Source organism: Amblyomma mixtum, chromosome 1 (genome assembly GCF_055824585.1).
Source record: "Amblyomma mixtum isolate Tamu chromosome 1, ASM5582458v1, whole genome shotgun sequence".
In the NCBI taxonomy this organism is placed as follows: domain Eukaryota; kingdom Metazoa; phylum Arthropoda; class Arachnida; order Ixodida; family Ixodidae; genus Amblyomma; species Amblyomma mixtum.
The window spans coordinates 9,147,429-9,167,349 of NC_143012.1; the positions used below are offsets into that span (position 1 = coordinate 9,147,429).

The 19,921-nt window shown below is 40.9% G+C and overlaps 1 protein-coding gene across 1 annotated transcript in view; it reads left to right on the forward strand.

The window, feature by feature from the left end:
• Positions 1-19,147, forward strand: part of LOC149365415 (prolyl 3-hydroxylase 1-like) — a 27,101-nt gene extending 7,954 nt beyond the window's left edge. The window contains exons 5-13 of the mRNA XM_089542407.1: positions 1,204-1,340; positions 4,627-4,701; positions 8,137-8,301; positions 9,368-9,463; positions 11,379-11,529; positions 13,288-13,405; positions 14,362-14,434; positions 15,831-16,130; positions 17,346-19,147. Coding sequence (XP_089398533.1) covers positions 1,204-1,340; positions 4,627-4,701; positions 8,137-8,301; positions 9,368-9,463; positions 11,379-11,529; positions 13,288-13,405; positions 14,362-14,434; positions 15,831-16,121 — 1,106 coding nt within the window. The 3' untranslated portion in view covers positions 16,122-16,130; positions 17,346-19,147. The remainder of the gene's footprint in view (positions 1-1,203; positions 1,341-4,626; positions 4,702-8,136; positions 8,302-9,367; positions 9,464-11,378; positions 11,530-13,287; positions 13,406-14,361; positions 14,435-15,830; positions 16,131-17,345) is intronic.
• Positions 19,148-19,921: the final 774 nt, after the last annotated feature.

Genomic DNA, 19,921 nt, shown 5'->3' on the forward strand with positions numbered 1-19,921 from the left:
GACATAAAAGGGTGCTACCGTGAACTTTGGTCCATCTTATGGAGAGTCCTGTGCATGCTTATGGTAAAATGTGCAGTCAGTAGAAAAATATAATTGAAAAAATGATTATGTGGGGGAGACACTGAAACAATCTTCAAATTCACACTTGATTTCTTACAGTCAGCAGAACATTAAGAGTAGCAACATTCCAAATTCATCATCATCATCATAATCATCAGCCTGACTAAGCCCACTGTAGGACAAAGGCCTTTTCCATATCTGTCCAACTAACCCTGTTCTGTGCCAGCCACGACCACCCTATCCCTGTAAACCTCCCTATCACATCCGCCCACCTAACTACGTACTGCCCCCTACCACGTTTGCCTCCTCTTGTAATCCTGTCCATTATCTTCGGAATCGCTATCTTACCTCTCGTAAAGAGGCAGTGAATAGCATTGGCGAGATCGCGTCTCCCTATCTGACACCCTTCCTTACTGGAATTTTATTGCTGACTTTATGGAGGACTATGACAGCTGTGCAGTTGCGATAAATATCTTCCAGTATATTTATGTAAGGCTTATGTACATTTGACTTACATGAGGGAATCTTTTCATATGAAATTTTTTTAATCTATAAGAATCCCATCAAGCTTTTATTTGTAGCTTCATAAATTGTTTTTAGCTGGATTTTAATTGCATCTCTTTATGTTCCAGAAGCATGCTGCACTTCGTGGGGCCACTTGAAATGCATTAAACTGGGACTGGGCTTCTGGGACTGGGCTTTGTTTTTAGCAAAGTATGGGTTTTTGTGTTCACTTCTGATTAATTGCTAAGCTCTAGCTGGCTTCTCTTTGCAATAATTATGCTCTAAACGGCAGTTGATATGGTTAGAAACTATGGTGATTTTTATTCTGTGCCAAATGGTTAGCTTCTGCTGTTTTTCTTTGTTGAAGTTAGTTTCTTTGAATGTGATTTCTAATTTAATGCAGGGGGTGGAATTTCATTAGCTGACAGGCGAAGTGTATTCAGTGGAGGTTATAAATATTTACACAGTATATGCAAAACCTTTCAGCGTTCTTAAATGCTGATTCTTCATCACACTACCTCCACTTCAAAGCCAGCTATAGCTAGGATTCTGAAGATTTTTCCTGCGGTAATGTGGCAATGTTGAGTTGGTTAATAACATTAGCCGTAATTAGTAATTTAATGCTTTTGGACTCTGCAGTGGGTGAGCTACAGAAGGCCTGTGAGGCAACGCAGTCTTACTTGCTGCTGATGCCCGATGATGCGGACATGTGGTACAACCAGGCATTCTACGCTCATCTCCCCAGCACTCAGGACTCCTGGTTCAAGGCGAGAAACGTAAGGCAGCAAAATTTGATTTTACTTATCTAAAATGTAACATATGAGTCTCACAAACATTTATTCTAGGGGTGTGCGAATATCAAATTTTTCGAATACGAATCGAATACGAATACTTGGTTCCGAATATCGAATCGAATATCGAATAATCAAGGACAGACGCATTTAACCACAACAAAACATTTATTTGAGCTCCCAAGAACATCACAGTTCAACTATCAGTGATGAAATGAGCACAAAAGGTTTGAGTGGCTGCACAAAAAGTGTCAAAGTCTCGAACATTGTTCTTATACGAGTGGAAATATCAGAGAAGATGGCTAGTACACAGCATTGATCAAGGCTAGCTTGCGATAAGCTCAAAAGCACGTTGCTGAGATGAACGTAAAAGGTTGTCGTGAAGGAAAACAGGCTGCTCTACATGGTCAGGCAGAAGTAGTTCCCTTCTAGCTGAAACAACTTCTCCATCCACAGAAAATGCCCTCTTAATTGGCACTGCACTGGCTCATATGGCGACGCATTTCGTGCACAGCTCTCACTATACCTGGCAAGCTTCGCAGGTATAGCCACAAAGAAGCTCACCAGTGCAGTCAGCTACTGCATGGCCCAACGTTATGGATTGCTCTGGGCGCCGCCATGTTGTTATGTCTCTCTCGATCGGACTTGCGGACCGAAATGAACGCCGGTGCTCGCAATAGAATATTCGGCTAGATACGAATATTCGCGTCGTGTCGAATATTCGAAACAACACGAATACTTGGATTTCGAATAGAATACGAATACTAAAAATATAATATTCGAATTATATTAGAAAATTTCAAATATTCGCACACCCCAATTTATTCCTTATTATCTAATAGTCTGCAGATAAGAAACACCTTCTAAACATGAAAGGCGAATATAATTATTACAGCAGTCTGTTGCTTCTGTGGGCACAAGTGAAAAAATTTAATTTGCATTCATTTTACATGTTTAAGTAATACAGCTATTCACCTTTAGTAGGCCGAGCAGCCCCATGTAGTTGCACTGTGATGTAAGGCAGACAAAAAAATGAAGAGGGTAACAACCCAGTGGGCACTGGAATTCTCTTGGATGTCCCATGGATGTCCCATGGATGTCCTAATCGTCCACAGGACGTCCAAGGTAGTTTCAGTGCCCATTGGGAATGAGCAAAAATGAATAGGTGCAAGTGCACTTAGGGAAAACAATAATAGCAGCACACTGTGCTTGAAAGCACAGCTGAGATAAATGCACACGCACTGAAGCGAAACCTTCCAGATAAAGGCTTAGAGATAACGATTTAACTCCTGTCAACTCGTTTCCTGTTTTGATTTTTTTTCTTTTAGCACTTGCCTTCTTTCCTAGGTTTGTGGCTTTCAGTGCATCACTAAAAATAAACCACTAGCCACTCTCCTTGTATAAGAGAAGAGGCAGATGTGTTTGCACTGCATTGGCACAAGCCCAATGTAAGAAAGAAAAAGTTGCGAGACAACCATCAAAGATGTTGCAAGTTTGAGCTAGTGCTGAAACTTGCTTCAAGCTGTGCATCTTCTCCTACGCCGTAATGACCAGCTACTTGACAACACGCTCATGGGAAGCTATTAATTTTGTTAATTTTGCAGCCACCTGTACATGACCCATGAGATCATAGTATGACAAAGGAAGTGTTTCTGCTTTAGGTATTCTGAATACTCCAGTGACCAACCACAGCTTTTTGCTAAATCTAGTTCATGTAACTGAGCTCCTGACCTTTCACCTCCAACTGAAAAACACTGCTTCACTTCTGCTGGTAAAAACTTTTGAAATTGGTCAAAACTGAAAAACACCAGTGTCTGTGGCCTTTAACTATTGATGCAACAATATGTTCTAGTACTTTCAATGTGGGCGCCATGTTTACCAGTAGGAACAAAACGAAAATGAACTGCGTTTATCCACTTGTTTCAGGTTGCACGTGCATGATGGCAGTACGTGCAACTATCACTGTGTGGTTCTTTTACAAGAAACAATATGTTTTGGCAGGCTGTCTTAAATTTATTGCAGTGTACAGAATGCTGCAGTGGTCACTCTTGGAAGAAATGAGTTGCAGAAACTTTATTCACTGTGTTGAACTGTCAGGACCCAGAAGATTGTGAGATGAACACTGCAATCTCTATCGTAAAAGCTGTATGGAGCCAGTCAATGTTGTCATGGGCATTACTTGAAAGTCAGTAAATAGTTCTTCCCTTGTGCAGTAACAGTGGTAAGGGACGTGTTCCTTGAAACTGCAGTTGTGATGTCTTAGGAATGTATACATGGGCTAGAATCTGTTAAGTGCACTAGAATTTCGATGATACGAACACGGTTGACACGAATTCGTGAAATTCACTAGCCAGAGTAACTTTGTACAATGTGCAGAATTTTGGGCATTTCGAACACTCCCGTATCACCGCGCATGAAAGGAATGTGCGAGCTGCGAACATGCCCTCGAGCACGAAGCGCTGCCCGCACAACACCGAAGCCACGATCGTCAGTCGTAGACTACGCACCGCGAGCAGTGAGGGGTGGCACGCAGCCGTAAATAAATTCTGCTAGCTGTTAACGGATCTGCATGAAGGCATTTATCATGCTGCTGTGTATGTATTTTGTTTGCTTTGGATATGGTACGAATATTTTTCGCGATTCATTGAGATTGTTGTTATTAAGATCTACTACATTATGATCAACAGTTATGAACATGCATATAGTCAAAAGATCTCTAGAAGAATGCATATAATCTAAGATAGAAAGTTTTATCTCTCCCTTCATCATTGTGCAAAAATTGCCGGTATCTTACTTTTTTCTCTGATATTGGCTGGCCTTAGCATTTTTAATGGACCAAACACCTAGCTACGCTCATCTATACCAATATATATATATATATATATAATATATCATACAAGTGAAGGGAAAAAAGGTGCTCGTTATGAGTGTTGATTAATTCGAGATTAATAGTGTATATATTAGCAGTGTACAGTGTGTGTGTGTTTATATATATATATATATATATATATATATATATATATATTGTGTGTACACACATACACGCACACAATATATATTTACTGTATATATTTAAATACAATATATTTACATACACACACACAATAGCACATAAACCAATTTTTCACTCTTGCCATAAAATCGGAGGCCCACCATAATGCAAACATCTTTATTGCACTGTTTTCACAAAAAAATTGAGTTTAGTATGGGAAAGGATAATAAACCTTGTTTTCTTGTGATTTGCCATTTGCTGGTTTCTTGTTATTTTCAGGAGGTGGAGGAATATGTCAGACGTCTAGAGAGTGAGCGGGAAACAATAGCGGCCCTTGAAATGCAGCTGAACATGGTAGGTAGATTTTTGAAGTTGTCACTTGAAAAATTTTTCTGTTGTGTTTTGAAGTTTTAGCTGTATTTGAGTATGTTTTGCTTCCCTTGAAGTCTCTTTGTCAGTTCTGACATTGTCTTCTTACTGGGCTGTCACATGCGCTGTGATCAATATCAGCTGGATGCACCGAATTTATTTATTTTATTTATTTTTAAATATATTGCAATCCCATCTGGAATTTTAGCAGGCAGGAGTACATGGCTGCTTACATTTGGCAGACAAAAAAATATAAAGTGTAATAAGCAAACAAAATTCTACACAAAGCACCTGGTGCAACAAAAACACATCTATGTGAAAAAAACATGGGGAGGTCACATTAAAGGAAAAAAGGTTCAGAGAATTCGGTAAAACTGTATCATTGGGAAGCCTGAGCTGCCGCGGTGCTTCTGTGGTTATGTCCCCTCAGCTGCTGACCTGAAAGATGCAGGTTCGATCCCAACCGCGCTGGTCGTATTTTGATGGAGGCGAGATGCTAGAACCCCGGGTGGTCAAAATTATCCGGAGCCCTCCACCATGGCATCCCTCATAGTCAGAGTAGCTTTGGGACGTTAAACCCCATGAACCATTAATCAAACCTTAAAGAAAAGTACTTATGTAGTTGTTGAGGTTGGAATAAGGAGTTATTGTTAGGAGTGCCTCTGCAGTCTAGCGTATATTGTAGAAAAAGATTTTATATGTGAACTATCTATTTCATAATCTCCTTGGAGAAACTGAAACAGAAACTTCAAGTGCAAAACTCGTACTTCTTTCAATTAAAGTGGGCAGTTTGTCACCTTGTTTTCAGTCCAATCACTGTAGAGCACTTGCAATGCCTGATTGTTCATTCACTGAGATATTTGTTTGTTTGCGAAGCCAGCAAAAGTTTGCCCAGTGAACACCTGGAATTTCAAGTTTGTCTCCCTGTTATTTCAGAATCAGTGTCGTCCGTTCATGGTAGTGATGTTAGTGAGATAAGGGAATGAGCCCACTCGAAAGAACTTTTGTTTGCAAAGTGATTGATTATTGCTGACTGTGATCTCAAGCAGTGGCAGTGTTCTGCAAACACTCTTAAGCCCATTTTATAGATCTGCACTTATAATCTCAGCTGATGAGTGGGATGACAAAGTGCCTGTTTCTAGTGCTTCGTCTCCCAAAGCTAAGCGTGACCTATGAACGGTGTTATAGAAGAGTAGTACATAGGGTTCTCGCATTGACAATGCAGAGTGTACGGGCATTTTTGGCCTTGGACTCAGTGGACGCTACAGCCGCTGACCTAATGTATGCAGGCACTTGCAAAACATTTACAGGCATCGCTGATGATATTTTGTGTGATGTCTCGTGCAAGTATTTTTTAAATATGGAATGTGATAAGGATTGTTGCGTGTGGTGAAGGGCTTCAATGAGTCGTTCTCATGATGAAACATCACATGTTGTAGTTGATGTTTACAGATCTGTGGCATTCCATTGCAACCTGTCAACATGTGCTCTCACTTCGCATTGGCAACACACCTATCAGTGCCTTTTTGTGTATGCTTGTTTGTTATCTATTCACGGTTATATAACAAAGTGCAAACAGTGTGGTGTTCGCGTTGCTAGTTGTTTTCAGCAGTCGTCTTTAGCAGTATGTCGCAGGGATGCTTGCATTGCATATTCGCATTTATTTTGAGCACATCACATTTGTTTTTATTAAACACTTACATTTATCTCATTTGATAAAAAAAGCAGTTTTTCTCTGAAAGTGAAGAATGAGGAAACTTCAATCATCAGTGACCATTAAGAACAGAAATTCTACAGATCAGAAAAGCTTTTAGTTTCACCAAAAGGAGTGTGGATGTCGAAAGAAAGCACGGGAGGTAACAAATAGGTGCTCATATACCTACTTCCATGCATTGAGCTGACATCTAGTTTTGCACATCTGTGGTATTGGTTAGCCATGGTTTGCCATTGGCTATTGCTGGCTAGTGTGGCACTGTTGGCATGTAGCCACTAGGTTGACAACAAAGGCTATGCGTCGAATTTTAAGCTAAGCAACATATTAAGGGGGGCCCTAAGACACTTTTCATTAAAGGTGTCGTTTGCTTTTTTTTTTTTCACTTTTTCTTTCTCTTACTTGATAGTGTCCTGGGGAGACACATTGTTGCTAGTGTTCTAGGTACTAGCATGCAGTAAGTAGCCTTTATGCTATGTTGGTCATATACCATAATGACTGTAGTGTTCTGAGTCTTTCCTCTGTGCAGAGCACAGAGCCAGCCCTCGTTTGTTTTTCCTGAAGTATGTTTTGTTACGTCAATTTTGTGACCCCGCTTTCACCTGTGCTTTTTAGACAATATTCAAGTGAAGTTATGTTATTGAAATTGAAGTGTGAGTGTTTTTTCAGCATTTCTTTCATTGCTCTGCATGCTGTAGTTAATTAATAATTGTTACAGTAAACACAGTGCAGAAGACTGTTACAGACAGACAGAAGCACTAGCATGGCACTGACTTACAACTGAATCCTTATTTTGAAACAGGTGGACATTGAAAACATCTGCTCAGCAAATAAATGATATGTTGTTGCAAAGTCCTTTATTTTTCAACTTTAGCTAAATTTTTTCAGTTATTTTAAAGGTTTCTGCACCTCACTAGTTGGGATTGCATAGTATTCGGATTCACTTCTCCACCTTTCTTTATCACTTGGTTCTTCCCATTATTCTGGTTTTGATAATAAGACGGTTGATTAAGGGTGCATTACGCAGACAAATGTTTTCTTGTTTCAGATAAAGGTTTGTTTTTAAGTCAGTACTTTGTTCTTCCATCCGTTTCATCCTTTTATTCTGTGCTATTTACTATGACAATGAGGCATCATTTTGCCTATGCTTACACACTTGTAGTTATCGCTTTTTCTGGAACTCAGCGCACAGCCATGAATTCTAATACATCAACTTATAAGGGGGAAGCATGGCTCCGGAAAAGAGATGGGACTCCATTCTATTTCGGATATCAAAGGAAAGGAAATATGTGCCACATTTGGGCACTAAAACCATCGTATAGTTATGCAAAATTTCATGTCTTTCAGATTCTTATTTTCGTGCTCAATGTTTTCTTGTGGTGGTGCTTGGCGGGGTTAACCAGGCAGTGCTTTCCAACTTTGCGATGATCCCACAAATGTGGGCCTGACAGAATAGGATCAACGAAGGGTTATGAGCCGTTGAAATAGTGCATACTAGAGTGAGCTGATGAGCATTTCAGAGTCAGTTAACACCCGTTACCAAGTAAACTGAGCTTTTCAGGGGATCCTGGTAATTGCTATCTAAATATAACACAGCCTAAGTTGATCTATGGAACTGTGGGTTGCCAGCTTGGAAGGTTTTATTTTACGAAGCATATATGTTTGTGTTTGTGTGAAGCAACCTAAGTATCGCATTTTTTTTAATGCAGACGGTTTCATCTCCCAAAGTGAGTGAGAGTGAGAAAGAAGGCTTGTCTTTCAACAAGAGCGCCATCAGAGTTGTTCAAGATGAAGCGGCCCTCAACGGAACTCGCTTTGTGGCTGAAGGCTTCCTGACTGAGGACGAGTGTTCATCACTGCTCTCACTGATCAGTGTAAGCTTGGCTCTTTCTAGTTTGAGGGCAACTTTACAAATTCAGTAGAAAAAAATAATAAAAAATTATTCATTTATTTTATTTTAAAAGGATTGTCTTCTCAGCACTGTAGTCGTCAGGAAAGTGCACTGTTTTTTTTGTCGTCTTGTAGGACCAGTTTGTTTTTTAAGTATGCCAGAACCTATATGAAGTGTGGCAGTGATGTTATCACTCGAAAAAAATAACTTCCTTGCCATCAAACCAGATTTTCGAGTCTACAGAAATTAAAAATTAAGTCATATGGGTCCAGGTCTGGCTAGAATGGCTGGTGAGGAATCAAATCATTTCCCAGTTCCTGCAGTTTAGCTATTGAGAAGGCCAGACAAATCTTAGATGCAGGCTTTTGTTACTGACTTTCTTTGGCAAGTGCTGCAAATCTGCCTTCAAGCAAATGGTGAACATGCACATTACATTGTGTGTGGCTGATATTAAACCCAAGTTGCGTTGAACAGCAAAACTCATGAGTTATACTGTCATGTTTTGAGTTCTCATTGTCCTGTTAAAAATTTTCTTGCCTTGTCAAGTGACCTACACACAGTAATTGCGTCCAGCCCTCCTAACCCATGCTTCTTTCCCAGTTGTAGACCACCCTGCGGTCATTTTCACGTATGAATCTTAGCGTGAAATTTATTCTGGACATCTATCCAATTCAGTGCAAGCACTTTTGTGTTTGCTTTTAGTATATTGTGCCATCTACAGCTAACTATATCATACAGCTTCAGTAACTCTGAAGAGAAATAGATAATAGCTACATACTCATGATATTTTAAGCTGCTGGTGTACTATAATACTAAACTTCTGGACAGAATTAAAGCTTGATTGGTATTTTGTAGACCTTTATTTCATGTTCAAGTTAGCAGCTTGAGAGCCATGGATGGCGTTAAGGGTGGGCATTACACAACTTAATCCAACTTAATATAACCTAACATCACTGTATCTATTCCCTGCCATTTACAGTCTCGCATACATATACTGACAGCATTCATTTTCATAGTCATGAGTCGTGTACTCATGTCACTTTCCTCAGGTTGCTGCTCTCACTGGGGATGGATACGATGGCAAGCAGTCTCCCCACAGCAAATTTGAGACATTCGAAGGAATCACTGCTGGCCGGATTGCACTCGTGAGTTTTATAATCTGTGGTAATGCTAGTACACTTGCCCTTGTATTGTCACAGCATAGGCTGTTGGTGTGGCTTTCTAGTTCATGGTGTCATTAGTGCTAGCCATGGTGCTTTGGTGGTAGATGAAAAGACGTCCATACTTTTTGCCCTCTTCTAAGGCCACTGCAAGGTTCTCATGGGTCTCTGTCACACGACCATGCTGGGCACATTTTCAGGATCTCCACTTCTTGGCTTACCTGAGAGAGAGAGAGAAAAACTTTATTATGGCAAGTGTGTTTAGACCCCCCTTGGGTCCCTGGACCACCGCGCAGTCCCACTCTGCATCGGAACGTTCATGTGGTGTTTGTCCATGATGTCGGCATCCTGAAGCACCGCAGCAAGCTGCGATGGCGGCCACCACAATTTTCATCTACTGTTCAAAGATGGCTTACCTGAACATCTTTGAACAGTAGATGAAAATTGTGGTGGCTGTTAGCTAGAACAATTATTTGAGAAAGTTCCCTGTAAACTCGTAGCTGTAAAACTCGGACTTTTAGCCTTCTTTAGGGGTAACAGTCAGGTGTGGTTCCAACCTCTGTCCCATAAAATCACCCACTCTGAAGTCAACATTGTCAGTATTATCATTATCGCGCTGTTTAAAAGTGTGGTACATTTTAATGCCCTGTGTTCTCAGCATGGAGGTGTATTCTCCCACAGAATGCATATGCCAATTGATCGCCGGTCAGGAATTTCTCTCAGAATCACAATGTTCATTGTTGGTGTTATTGTGTATTGTGTTGAAGCCAAAAATTCCCACGTTCACCTGCTGGCTGATGCGAATGTATTTCAGGTGGGCTTTGGACATATGAAAGCCGGCACTCTCGAGAATGTACCATATTAACCAACATCGACACATACAGCCTTTGCCAAAAATAAACAGCCCAGAGGTTTCGCTTCTAAGTCAAGTCAAGCAGTGTTTGTGCAGGTCCTAATCTGCAAAGGGCGAGGCTGAGAGTTCCTGGGTGATATGATACTTTTTTTTTTTGCGGTCATGCGAGATTCGTATTAATGGGATCCTACTGTATTTATACATATGATTGGGGTTACATGAGGATACAGATCATTAGTTTCTGTAGCTGATTTCAATCAAAAGAAGATATGTATGGATAGTCAAAGAAGCAAGCAGCTAAAATGGCGCTTATACATACTGATTTTACCATTCGGTCAGTTTTGTTCACTCTTCTAGCTTTAGGTCTGTTCAACAAACCAAGGCTAAGGTCATGCCCAATGTATTAAGTGAAATTTATTTATTTTATTTATTTACTTATTTATTTATTTACAGAATACTGCAGACCGAATTGGTCCAAGCAGGAGAGGGTACATACATTTGTTAGTAAATACAATGCCTTAGGATCAGCAACAATGGTGAAGTTAGAAATGGAAAAGGCGTCCAGCTAGCTGGCTAAAATTCACTCTATAAAATGTCTCGAAGTCATTAAGCACAGGCAGATAGCGCATTTAACGCTTCTCAAATATTGTGCCAAAGACACAGCCAGCCAGTATTCACCCAGTAGCTGCGATAGATTCAAGTTTAGTCCAGAAAAGCCAAAGATCTTTGAGCGTGTTCTGGAATGCACTTATTTGTGCGGGCCCTGGCAATTTGTGCAAATACTTGCACATCTGCAAGAAGGGACAGCATGATATGGTGTTATAATGACAGTTATGAGGTAAAAGGAAACCCAGATTTCATGGAACAGCGCAAAATACTGTCATTGTTGTTTTGCTTTCACCCCTTTACATGGCAATGCCAAGTGTGACATATGCACTGCAAGACTTCCCATGTCACTGGTTCAACCACTCAGTGTGACTATGTTTAAGCAAAACCCCACTTCACTTGGGCGTCGTTTAACTTATGGCTTCTGATTCCTTGGTGCAGCTGACTCGAAACGGCACCCTGGACAGGCGTCTGGCACAGCTTTTCTATGAAGCCAGTGATCGCGTACGAAGCTATGTCGAGTCTCACTTCAACCTCGCTTCACACCTGTACTTCTCTTATACTCACCTGGTCTGCAGGGCAGCTGTGACTGGTAGGTATACCTGTATTCTATCGTTGCGCTACTGCTGCCTCCCTCTGCAGCTTGTTTCAGTAAGGGAGGCAGGTTTGGAGAGTTGTTTTTTGGAACGAATTGTGCTGGATAAAGATAGAGGCGTGTGCCAAGAATGTGTACTGTTGTGCTAGTTTTATTGTTTTGCTTCACCTTTCAATTCTGAAGCAGTTTCATAGTTGCTGAAGCGCAGATGTTTCCATGCATTTTTTATATACAGCACTAGTGCTCACAATATTTGGCCTGAACTATAGGCTGTACTGTCTCTTTTTCTTTCTTTTTTGCATTCATCATACTTAATAAAGTTGAATTAACAATCTTAATTCAGTGTTTCTGCTTTGGATTGGATAATGTATGGCTGAACCCCATCAATATGATCCTCATTGATACAAAGAACTCGAATTAAGGATACTTTTTCTGGTGATCAGGCTTTTTCAGTGTATTTTTTTTACATCTCAACAGCTTGGAAACCTGCTGTTTGGACAATAGATGGGTTAAAAATATACAGCGCTTATTGTGGCCAGTGTATTTTGTCGCATTAATATGGGCAGAAATAAGAACAAAGCCTCAACTGCCCCATCCACAACTTTCCTTTCCTGTATTTTAAGTGAGGGAACCAGCAGAAAGGTACACAGATATTTAAGTGGTGGTATTTTTTGTTTTGTGGTTTTATGCTGTAATGAGTCAAGGTATCCAGTTTATATGTGCTTTTCTGTTTACCATATCGCACTCTGTAAAGAAGAAAGCTTTTTCCCTCTGCAGCTTCTGTGACGTTGAAAGCTGTGTTCAGCAATAAAACTTGGGTTGGGCCTAGTTGGTACATGATGTTGTGAAGGTGTAGGTTGCGCAACCACGGGACGAACCACGAAGAAAGACGCAGAGACAGCTGCTGTGTTCAGCAGCTGTCAGCCAACTGGTTTGGTTTGAAAGCTTGGTTTTGTTTGAAAGCTTGGTTTTGTTTGAAAGCTAGGCCCCTTCCTTACTAGTACCTGGTATTACTGACTACTTTGAAATGTTTTTTGAATGTCCGCATACCATTGTTTTTTGAGGCCTCTACAACGTCCTTTGATTGGCTGGTGCGCGCACTTCAAATGCAATTTTCTCAGCCTCATGTTTTTTTCCTACGTAACTAGCATTACAGAAGTTCATATTATGTTTTTATGGTGCAGTTTCAATAAATCTTATACTGTTGAGTTCGGAAAAAACTAAACTGTGGAGCTACGCTGTTTTTGTCTGGCTGAGTCAAACATTTCAAATTTTGGAACCATAACGTCACCTAGGTATACTTCATAATTATAATGTTTGAATGAAATTTAATATTTTTATATGGTGATGTACTTCAACAACAATATAATTAGCGTAGCTCCAGATGGCAGGTCTTTGACTACAGCCCCATTTCAGTTGAAACAAAAAAAATGTTGTAAGAAAGTTTCTTAACGGCCCGTAACAATTTAACTAGTCAGGCTTCAGTTATTTTCCTGTAATATGGGAAGTAATTGAGATATACCGAAACTTTTTATATTTTTGAACACGGGAAGAAGAAACACATGTGCATACCTAATTTCATTACGATATCTTTAATGACACAAATGTTCATTCGAAGACCCGCGTCTCCCCTTAAGCTACATTCCTCATCACCATTGGGGCTTCTGTAGGTGCCAAGAGTGCCACATGGTATGAGTGCTGCATTTTGCATGCTTTGCTCACACGACATCGCTAAAACTTCATTTTTTTCAATAGATTTTTCCAACAGGCCAAGCAGTGACATGAGCCACTCGGTTCATGCGGACAACTGTATCCTTCAGAAGACTGGAGAGTGCCTCAAACAGCTCCCAGCATACATCTGGAGAGACTTCAGGTATGTACAAGGCTCTGCTGATGTGCACTTGCGTGCTTTTCTCAAAAGTGGGGATGGCTTAAGCAATTTCTTAAGCTTGTCTTCAATTTCTTCAGCAATTTCTTCTTTTTTTTTGAGTTGATATTTTGTTTTTCCTTCTTTCTTCTCCGCTTCCATATCTATGGTATATATTCTGATATCTTTCCTAATAAAAAATTCAGTCATGAGAAAGCGCTCGTGTCCTGTCTTCACCTTGCCTGTGTCTTGTTTTTCGTGCTACGTATTTCGAAGATGCTTAAGCAATTTCTTCAGTGGCAAAAATCTTGCCGAAATATCTTTTTGTTGAGGGTAGATGTAATCATAGAATGCTTTACATACTGCCTGTTGTCTCTCACATCATCTTTGTACGGAATTTTTTTCAATGCTCTACTAGACAAGTGCTGCTTGGATGCTTCATTAAGTCTTTAATGATGGACTGCACATGCATTTTTATTTACTTGTGTTGTCATGTGTCATTGATATGTGAGATCATTTTATACTGCAGATTGTGGTAGTAATGTGAGTAATTGATTTACATATAGAAATTGCAAGTGCCCCGAAGGATTTCCTTTTTTTTTTTTCCTCTTCCACTGTTGTGCACATAGCCCTAAGCTTTCGTGTATAATTTGTTCTCTACGAACATAATTTTGTGTGCCTCACCTGCCAGCCTTTTTCTGTGAGATTAAGCATTTGTTGTGTATTCCCTGAGACAGCTACTTTGTCACAGTCATGCTGTCATGCCTATATAGCCAACCAGAACTCTTGCTTGTAAGCAATTTAAAGTTGGGCTGCCCTATCTAACTTTAAATTGCTTTATGGTTGAAATAGTAAATTACTCCCATCATAGCATCACATGTTGGGGGCTGTCTCAAAACTTGCCTGATCACAACTTCATAAATTACAGTGTTTCAGCTGCTTCTTTTGCTTTCATGTTTCAGTGCTGTGTTGTACCTGAACGATGACTTTGTTGGTGGAGAATTTGTGTTTGCAAGGCATAAAACCAGCATACAGGTGGGTGCTTTTTTTTTAATGTGGCTCATATTAGCCCGGGGATCAAAAACTCCAATAAATAAATTATGTAATTCTGCCCATGCATTGGGTAAGCTAACTTAAGCAGAACAAATGTCCTGAAATTATGGGCGGATTTGTCGGTAACTTTTGGAGGGGGTGACGGGGCAGTCCTGTTTTTGCACTGCATTTCTGAGGCTTTCTCCATCAAACAAAAATGTTGTTTTTCATGGTTTTTCTACAGAAAATTTCTCGCTGAGGGGCAGGCTGCTCCCCCCCCTCCCCCCAAATTTGTCATTGCATTAAATGCCTCAAAAAGCCCGTCAAGGTTTCTGTAGCGACATCAAGGTAGCGTCACCAGTCGGGCCAAGAGGATGGGCAATACAAATAGCCCCTTTGAAATCACTTGTATTGCTGATCAAGTGCTCTTTAAAAATATGCCTTAGAAAGTGGTAAAGCCATTTCACCTGCCACTAGTGCCTGTCCCACGGAGGCCGTGCATTGGCAAAAGATAGTATGTTTTCTGTTACTCAGAGAGCACACACTTTTTCATGTCGAGTGACCCAGTTGTCAGGGTTAATATTATCGACTGTGCACAGACCAAAAATTACTTCGTATTCACCAATAAAGCCGTGCAGTTCATGTTTTCGGCACTATAGAAACATGCACCCATTAAAGGTGCACTGAAGAGGATTCTGAACATGTCTTTTTGCCGCAGGAACTCGATCTACACGTTCCTAGCATTCTTAGAAACAGTGACTTATTGCCCTGTGTGGCCGATTTCCCCAATTAAAACGAATTAACGTCCGGCTCCGGCCTTTCTTTTTGAATTCTGCCTCGTACGGTGGGCAGAGTCGACCAACGCGTGGAGCGCCTTTCACCCAGTCCCGTGGCGGCTTGCCGCTCTGCCATCGGCGGAGTAATACGTAGTAGTCCGTAGTAGCAAATAGTCCGCGCGTATTTTTATTTCTGCGGGCTTATTTTGCGTCTATATTATCTGCGAATGAAACTATTTATTCACGGAAACCTAAAAAACAAAATAAAGTGAAAGCAAAGCCTCCACGGAGCTGGCTGAAAGGAACTTCACGCGTTGGCCGACTCCGCCCATCGTACGAGGCAGAATTAAAAAAAAAGGGCGGGAGCCGGACGTCAATTCGATTTCATTAGGGAAATCGGCCATACAGGGCAATAAGTTGCAGTTTCTAAGAATGCTAGGAACGTGTAGATCGAGTTCCCGCGGCAAAAAGACAAGTTCAGAATCCTCTTCAGTGCACCTTTAATATGGATTATAGGTAGCCAAATTTTTCGTTAACCTCACTATGGCATATAGTCGTGTCTCCTTGATACTCCTTAATATGGACACCTTGGCGGTAATCCACTGTAATCATGCTGTCTGCAGGCCTCGGTGAGACCCAAGTGCGGCCGTGCCGTGGCATTCTCGGCAGGCGCAGAAAATCTCCACGGTGTCCTCCCCATTGAAAAAGGACGGCGGTGTGCGCTTGCAATGTGGTACACCCTCGATCCCAAGTACCGCGAGCGAGAGCGGGAGATAGCCTACAACATCATCAACAGACATCACTCCTCGCCGGGTAGAGAGCCAAATAACCCGAAAGAGGGTAACCGTGAAGTGCTGACTCCTCCGCAGAGCCACCAACATGATGCCAAGAGCCGTCGCCGTGGTGAACTGTGACAAACCAAGGTTCAGTGAAAGTGTATTGCTTTGTTTGCATGAAACCAAAGAAGTTAACTATGTAATAAGGGAGTAATTACTCATTGGCATCCACCCAAGCGCAGCCATACGGCTACAAAGGAAAGCTATACAGCTTTCTCAGAAACTTCGTAGTTAAAGAAAAATTCGTCCTGGTCCTGAGAAAGTTTCTGAGAAAGCTGTGTAGCTTTCCTTTGTAGCCGTATGGCTGCGCTTGGGTGGATGCCAATGAGTAATTACTCCCTTATTACAAATCTACTCCACCTTGGGGGATTCCCCTAAACATTTGACCAACACTGTTCCCACTTCGAGTTATTGATCAATTCGCTCTCGCCCTACCATAAGCTTGCCGTCCCGGTTAGCTCAGTTGGTAGAGCGACTGCTCCGGTGTAGCGGTGGTCCCGGGTTCGAACCCTGGACCAGGCCGAATTTTCTTTAACTACGAAGTTTCTGAGAAAGCTGTGTAGCTTTCCTTTGTAGCCGTATGGCTGCGCTCGGGTGGATGTCAATGAGTAATTTCTCCCTTATTACAAATCTACTCCACCTTGGGGGATTCCCCTAAACATCTGACCAAGTTAACTATGTGTAGTGTACAGTCGCTCATTATTTTGAACTTCAGAGGGACCAAAAATTGGCTCTAATTATGCGGAATGCAAACTTTTCAGTAACTAGCCAGATAGATATGCTAGCTAATGTATCCACATTCAAAAGCCAATATCAAGATTTTGTTAGCGGTGCTAAGATTGGAGAAATAATGTCGCCAATTAGCAACAATTAGCATTTGACAAATTTGTGCAACTAATTCTTGTTGTGTAAAGGACCAAATCGAAGGCCTCGAACCAACTCTAAGGCCCTGAGAGAGTGAGCAATTTACTCAGCAAATGTCTTTCTATTTTCCCCCCAACATATGCCAGAAAATGAGAGATGAGGAATTGTTGCACGCTGGCTGGAAGCCCCATATTTACATGCCCTGTTTCTTCGAACGGCTTGCTCATAGAGACGCCAAACATTTTGACCCAGAAGCACTGGCTTCAGAGAACATGCTGACATCAAACTTTGTATCCAAGCTTCATGTAGAGATGGGTAACTGGTGAGGAAACGGGGTGTCGCAAATTCACGATGCACTGGCTAGTGAAGGAAGAAGTAGTCATGCTATGGAGTGCATAACTCACTGCCTAACATTTCGTATGTGTCATCTTTTCACAGTGATGCTGCTTACATCCAACGAAAGATCTGAAGGCCATTTTTAAGATGTAATGTTCTTGTATATCTGGTGCAAAATCAATTTTCAAGAATTTTATAATTTTATGTGCCTTTTTTTGTTCACAGCTTGGCCTCTGTGAAGCACCTTTTGTACACTTCCTTAGTCTGACCTTTTAACATTAGTCGTCTCAACTTTCTTCAACATCCTAGCTTTTTGTTGTGCTGTTTCAAAAGACCATTGCACAGGTATGACTAGTTTTAAGCTTGCCACAATGAAATGTGTCTTTGGAACAATTTGCTTAGAGTTTGAAAGCTTGAGATGCAATGAAGACACTATGTGAGATAAAAGGGGCTGCATTTGACCAACTTACCCACAAAGTTCTGCAGTTTTCCTGTTTCTTTGTATATTGATTTATAGCACTAGGAACTTTCATAATGCTTGACTAGCTGGGGTAGGAGCTAGCATTTAAGATTTTACATTTTTTAACATTTTTGTGCCGTGATTTTCTTTTTTTCATCAAATTTATCAGGAGTGTGGCTGTTGACATTCTAGTCAGTATTGATGCCAGTATCTTAAGTGCACATAAGCCTAGTGGGAACAAATTTTTAGTGTGAAAGCACTTCTGGCCACATTCCCTAGGTTTCAGCAGTGTCTAGTGTGTGTGAAATTCCTGATTAGCAAGTGTAACTGGGTCAGTGGACACCTCGGTCTCCCTATGAGTAGGGGGTGGTGTCCCCCTACAGTTTGAGGCGAGGGCAAGGTTTAGACTCTGTTGATTTTGAGGAAGGGAAAGACAGCTGCTTATGAGCTAGTAATGTTTGCTGAGGCCCTCACAATCACACTGGAAGGTAATTATTTCGGTAATAGTATTGACATAGCTCATGTTTCTTTGCTAAAGCTTTGCTGTACTAGTAAGAGGGCAGTGAATATTGATTTAACCTGTTCTAGTCATTATGAAGCAACAGAAATGCCTGGCTAGTTTTTCAGTCTGGAGGTGTCTTAGTACCTTTATTGTAACTAATTGTTACTATTGTTAAAGTGTAACATTCTAAAAGTTAGTTTCCTTTTGTAATGGGACATTTAAATCAATTTTCATTGCGTGTTAACTTATTTCACAGTACATTGTTCATTGCAATGTGTTCTTGAGCATTTGTTTTTGCTGTCATATTGTATTTACAAATTTGCAGACATTTTGTTCTGATCTGTTTTCATAGTTTCAAGTTTGATCTGTTCCCTTACAGCAGCCATAATGTTTGTGGCTCCAAGCATTTTTGTGTGTATGACTGTGTGCATTCACACATGCCTTGTGTGCAAGAGCTAGCACTGCCATGTTTTAAGCATTGCACTTATGAAGAGCATTGTCTTACTTACAAGTCAGTCTGCTTCAACTTTCACAGGGGCGTCTGTAACCACAGGTATGTGTAGCTGGTTAAGTTTAGAAAGTTTCTGAGGAGTCCATAACAACTTAGTATTTTAATCCATAAGAAGGGAAGGACTTGACAAATTATAGATTGATGAGTTTTGATCAGTTTGCTGTCCATTGTTTACAGTATCTACAAGGTAATCGCTAATCGAATTAGATCACCCTTAGACTTCAGTTAACAAAAGGACTAAGCTGGCTTTTGGTAGTGTGACATTTTTCTCTAAAAACATGGTTACCATCACTTTATCGGTAACCTTTTAGTGTGGCATATGTTGGCAGTGAATTTGTCATAAATGTGTACTTTATTCAACTCTTGACCATGATAATCTGCTTTGTACAATGAAGCATTTAATAACAAAACATGTTTCTTTTTACACCACACACTTTGTTTCAGACTCATTGCTTCTGTGCTCTTGGCTGCAGCATTCAGAAGACACACTCTAGTGATTATAGGAATGATACTATGGCTGGTGATTTGGGTTCATGGACTCTAGAATGAGTGCATGGCACTTACTCATTGACTGAAAATGTTCAAGTATGGACCTGCCAAGCCATAAATAGTCAACAAGACACTACGCCATCATGCCCAAGCTTTTCGCTCACTTTGGCGACAAAGCATATATACTAATACTGCACATTGAAGTGACCAGTCAGGAATGCAGTGTGTCAAATTAGTGGCAAATATTAAATGCAAATTTGAAGTGACAAAAGTAAAAAACATACTGCTGACGCAGTGCTTTTCTGACTGCATTTCGAAATTGTTTCGGAGGTGGGTGTCCACAGAATGACTGCTCCTGTTTATCCGGATACCCGGACATCCAGGTCTGTTCGACGCCTGTTGGGATGAGCGAATCAAAAATGTGCTCAGTTGGGATTAAAGATATTATATAAAGAGCCTCCCAGTTTCTAGGAGGATCAGAGGCTTTCGAGGCAAAAAAAAAAAAAAACATTAGGTCCAATTGGGCATTCCATTTGGATCCAATTGGAATCAAATGGACTATCATCTGGGCTACCAAATTGGATTCACGAGTCCAGTTGGTTTCTTTACTTCCGATCGGAAGGTCCAATTGGAGCTGACTAGTGGACATATCACTTGGAGCTTCCAAACATGCCACGAAGCAGTGCAGTCAACGTCACATTGGCATTGTCAGCGAT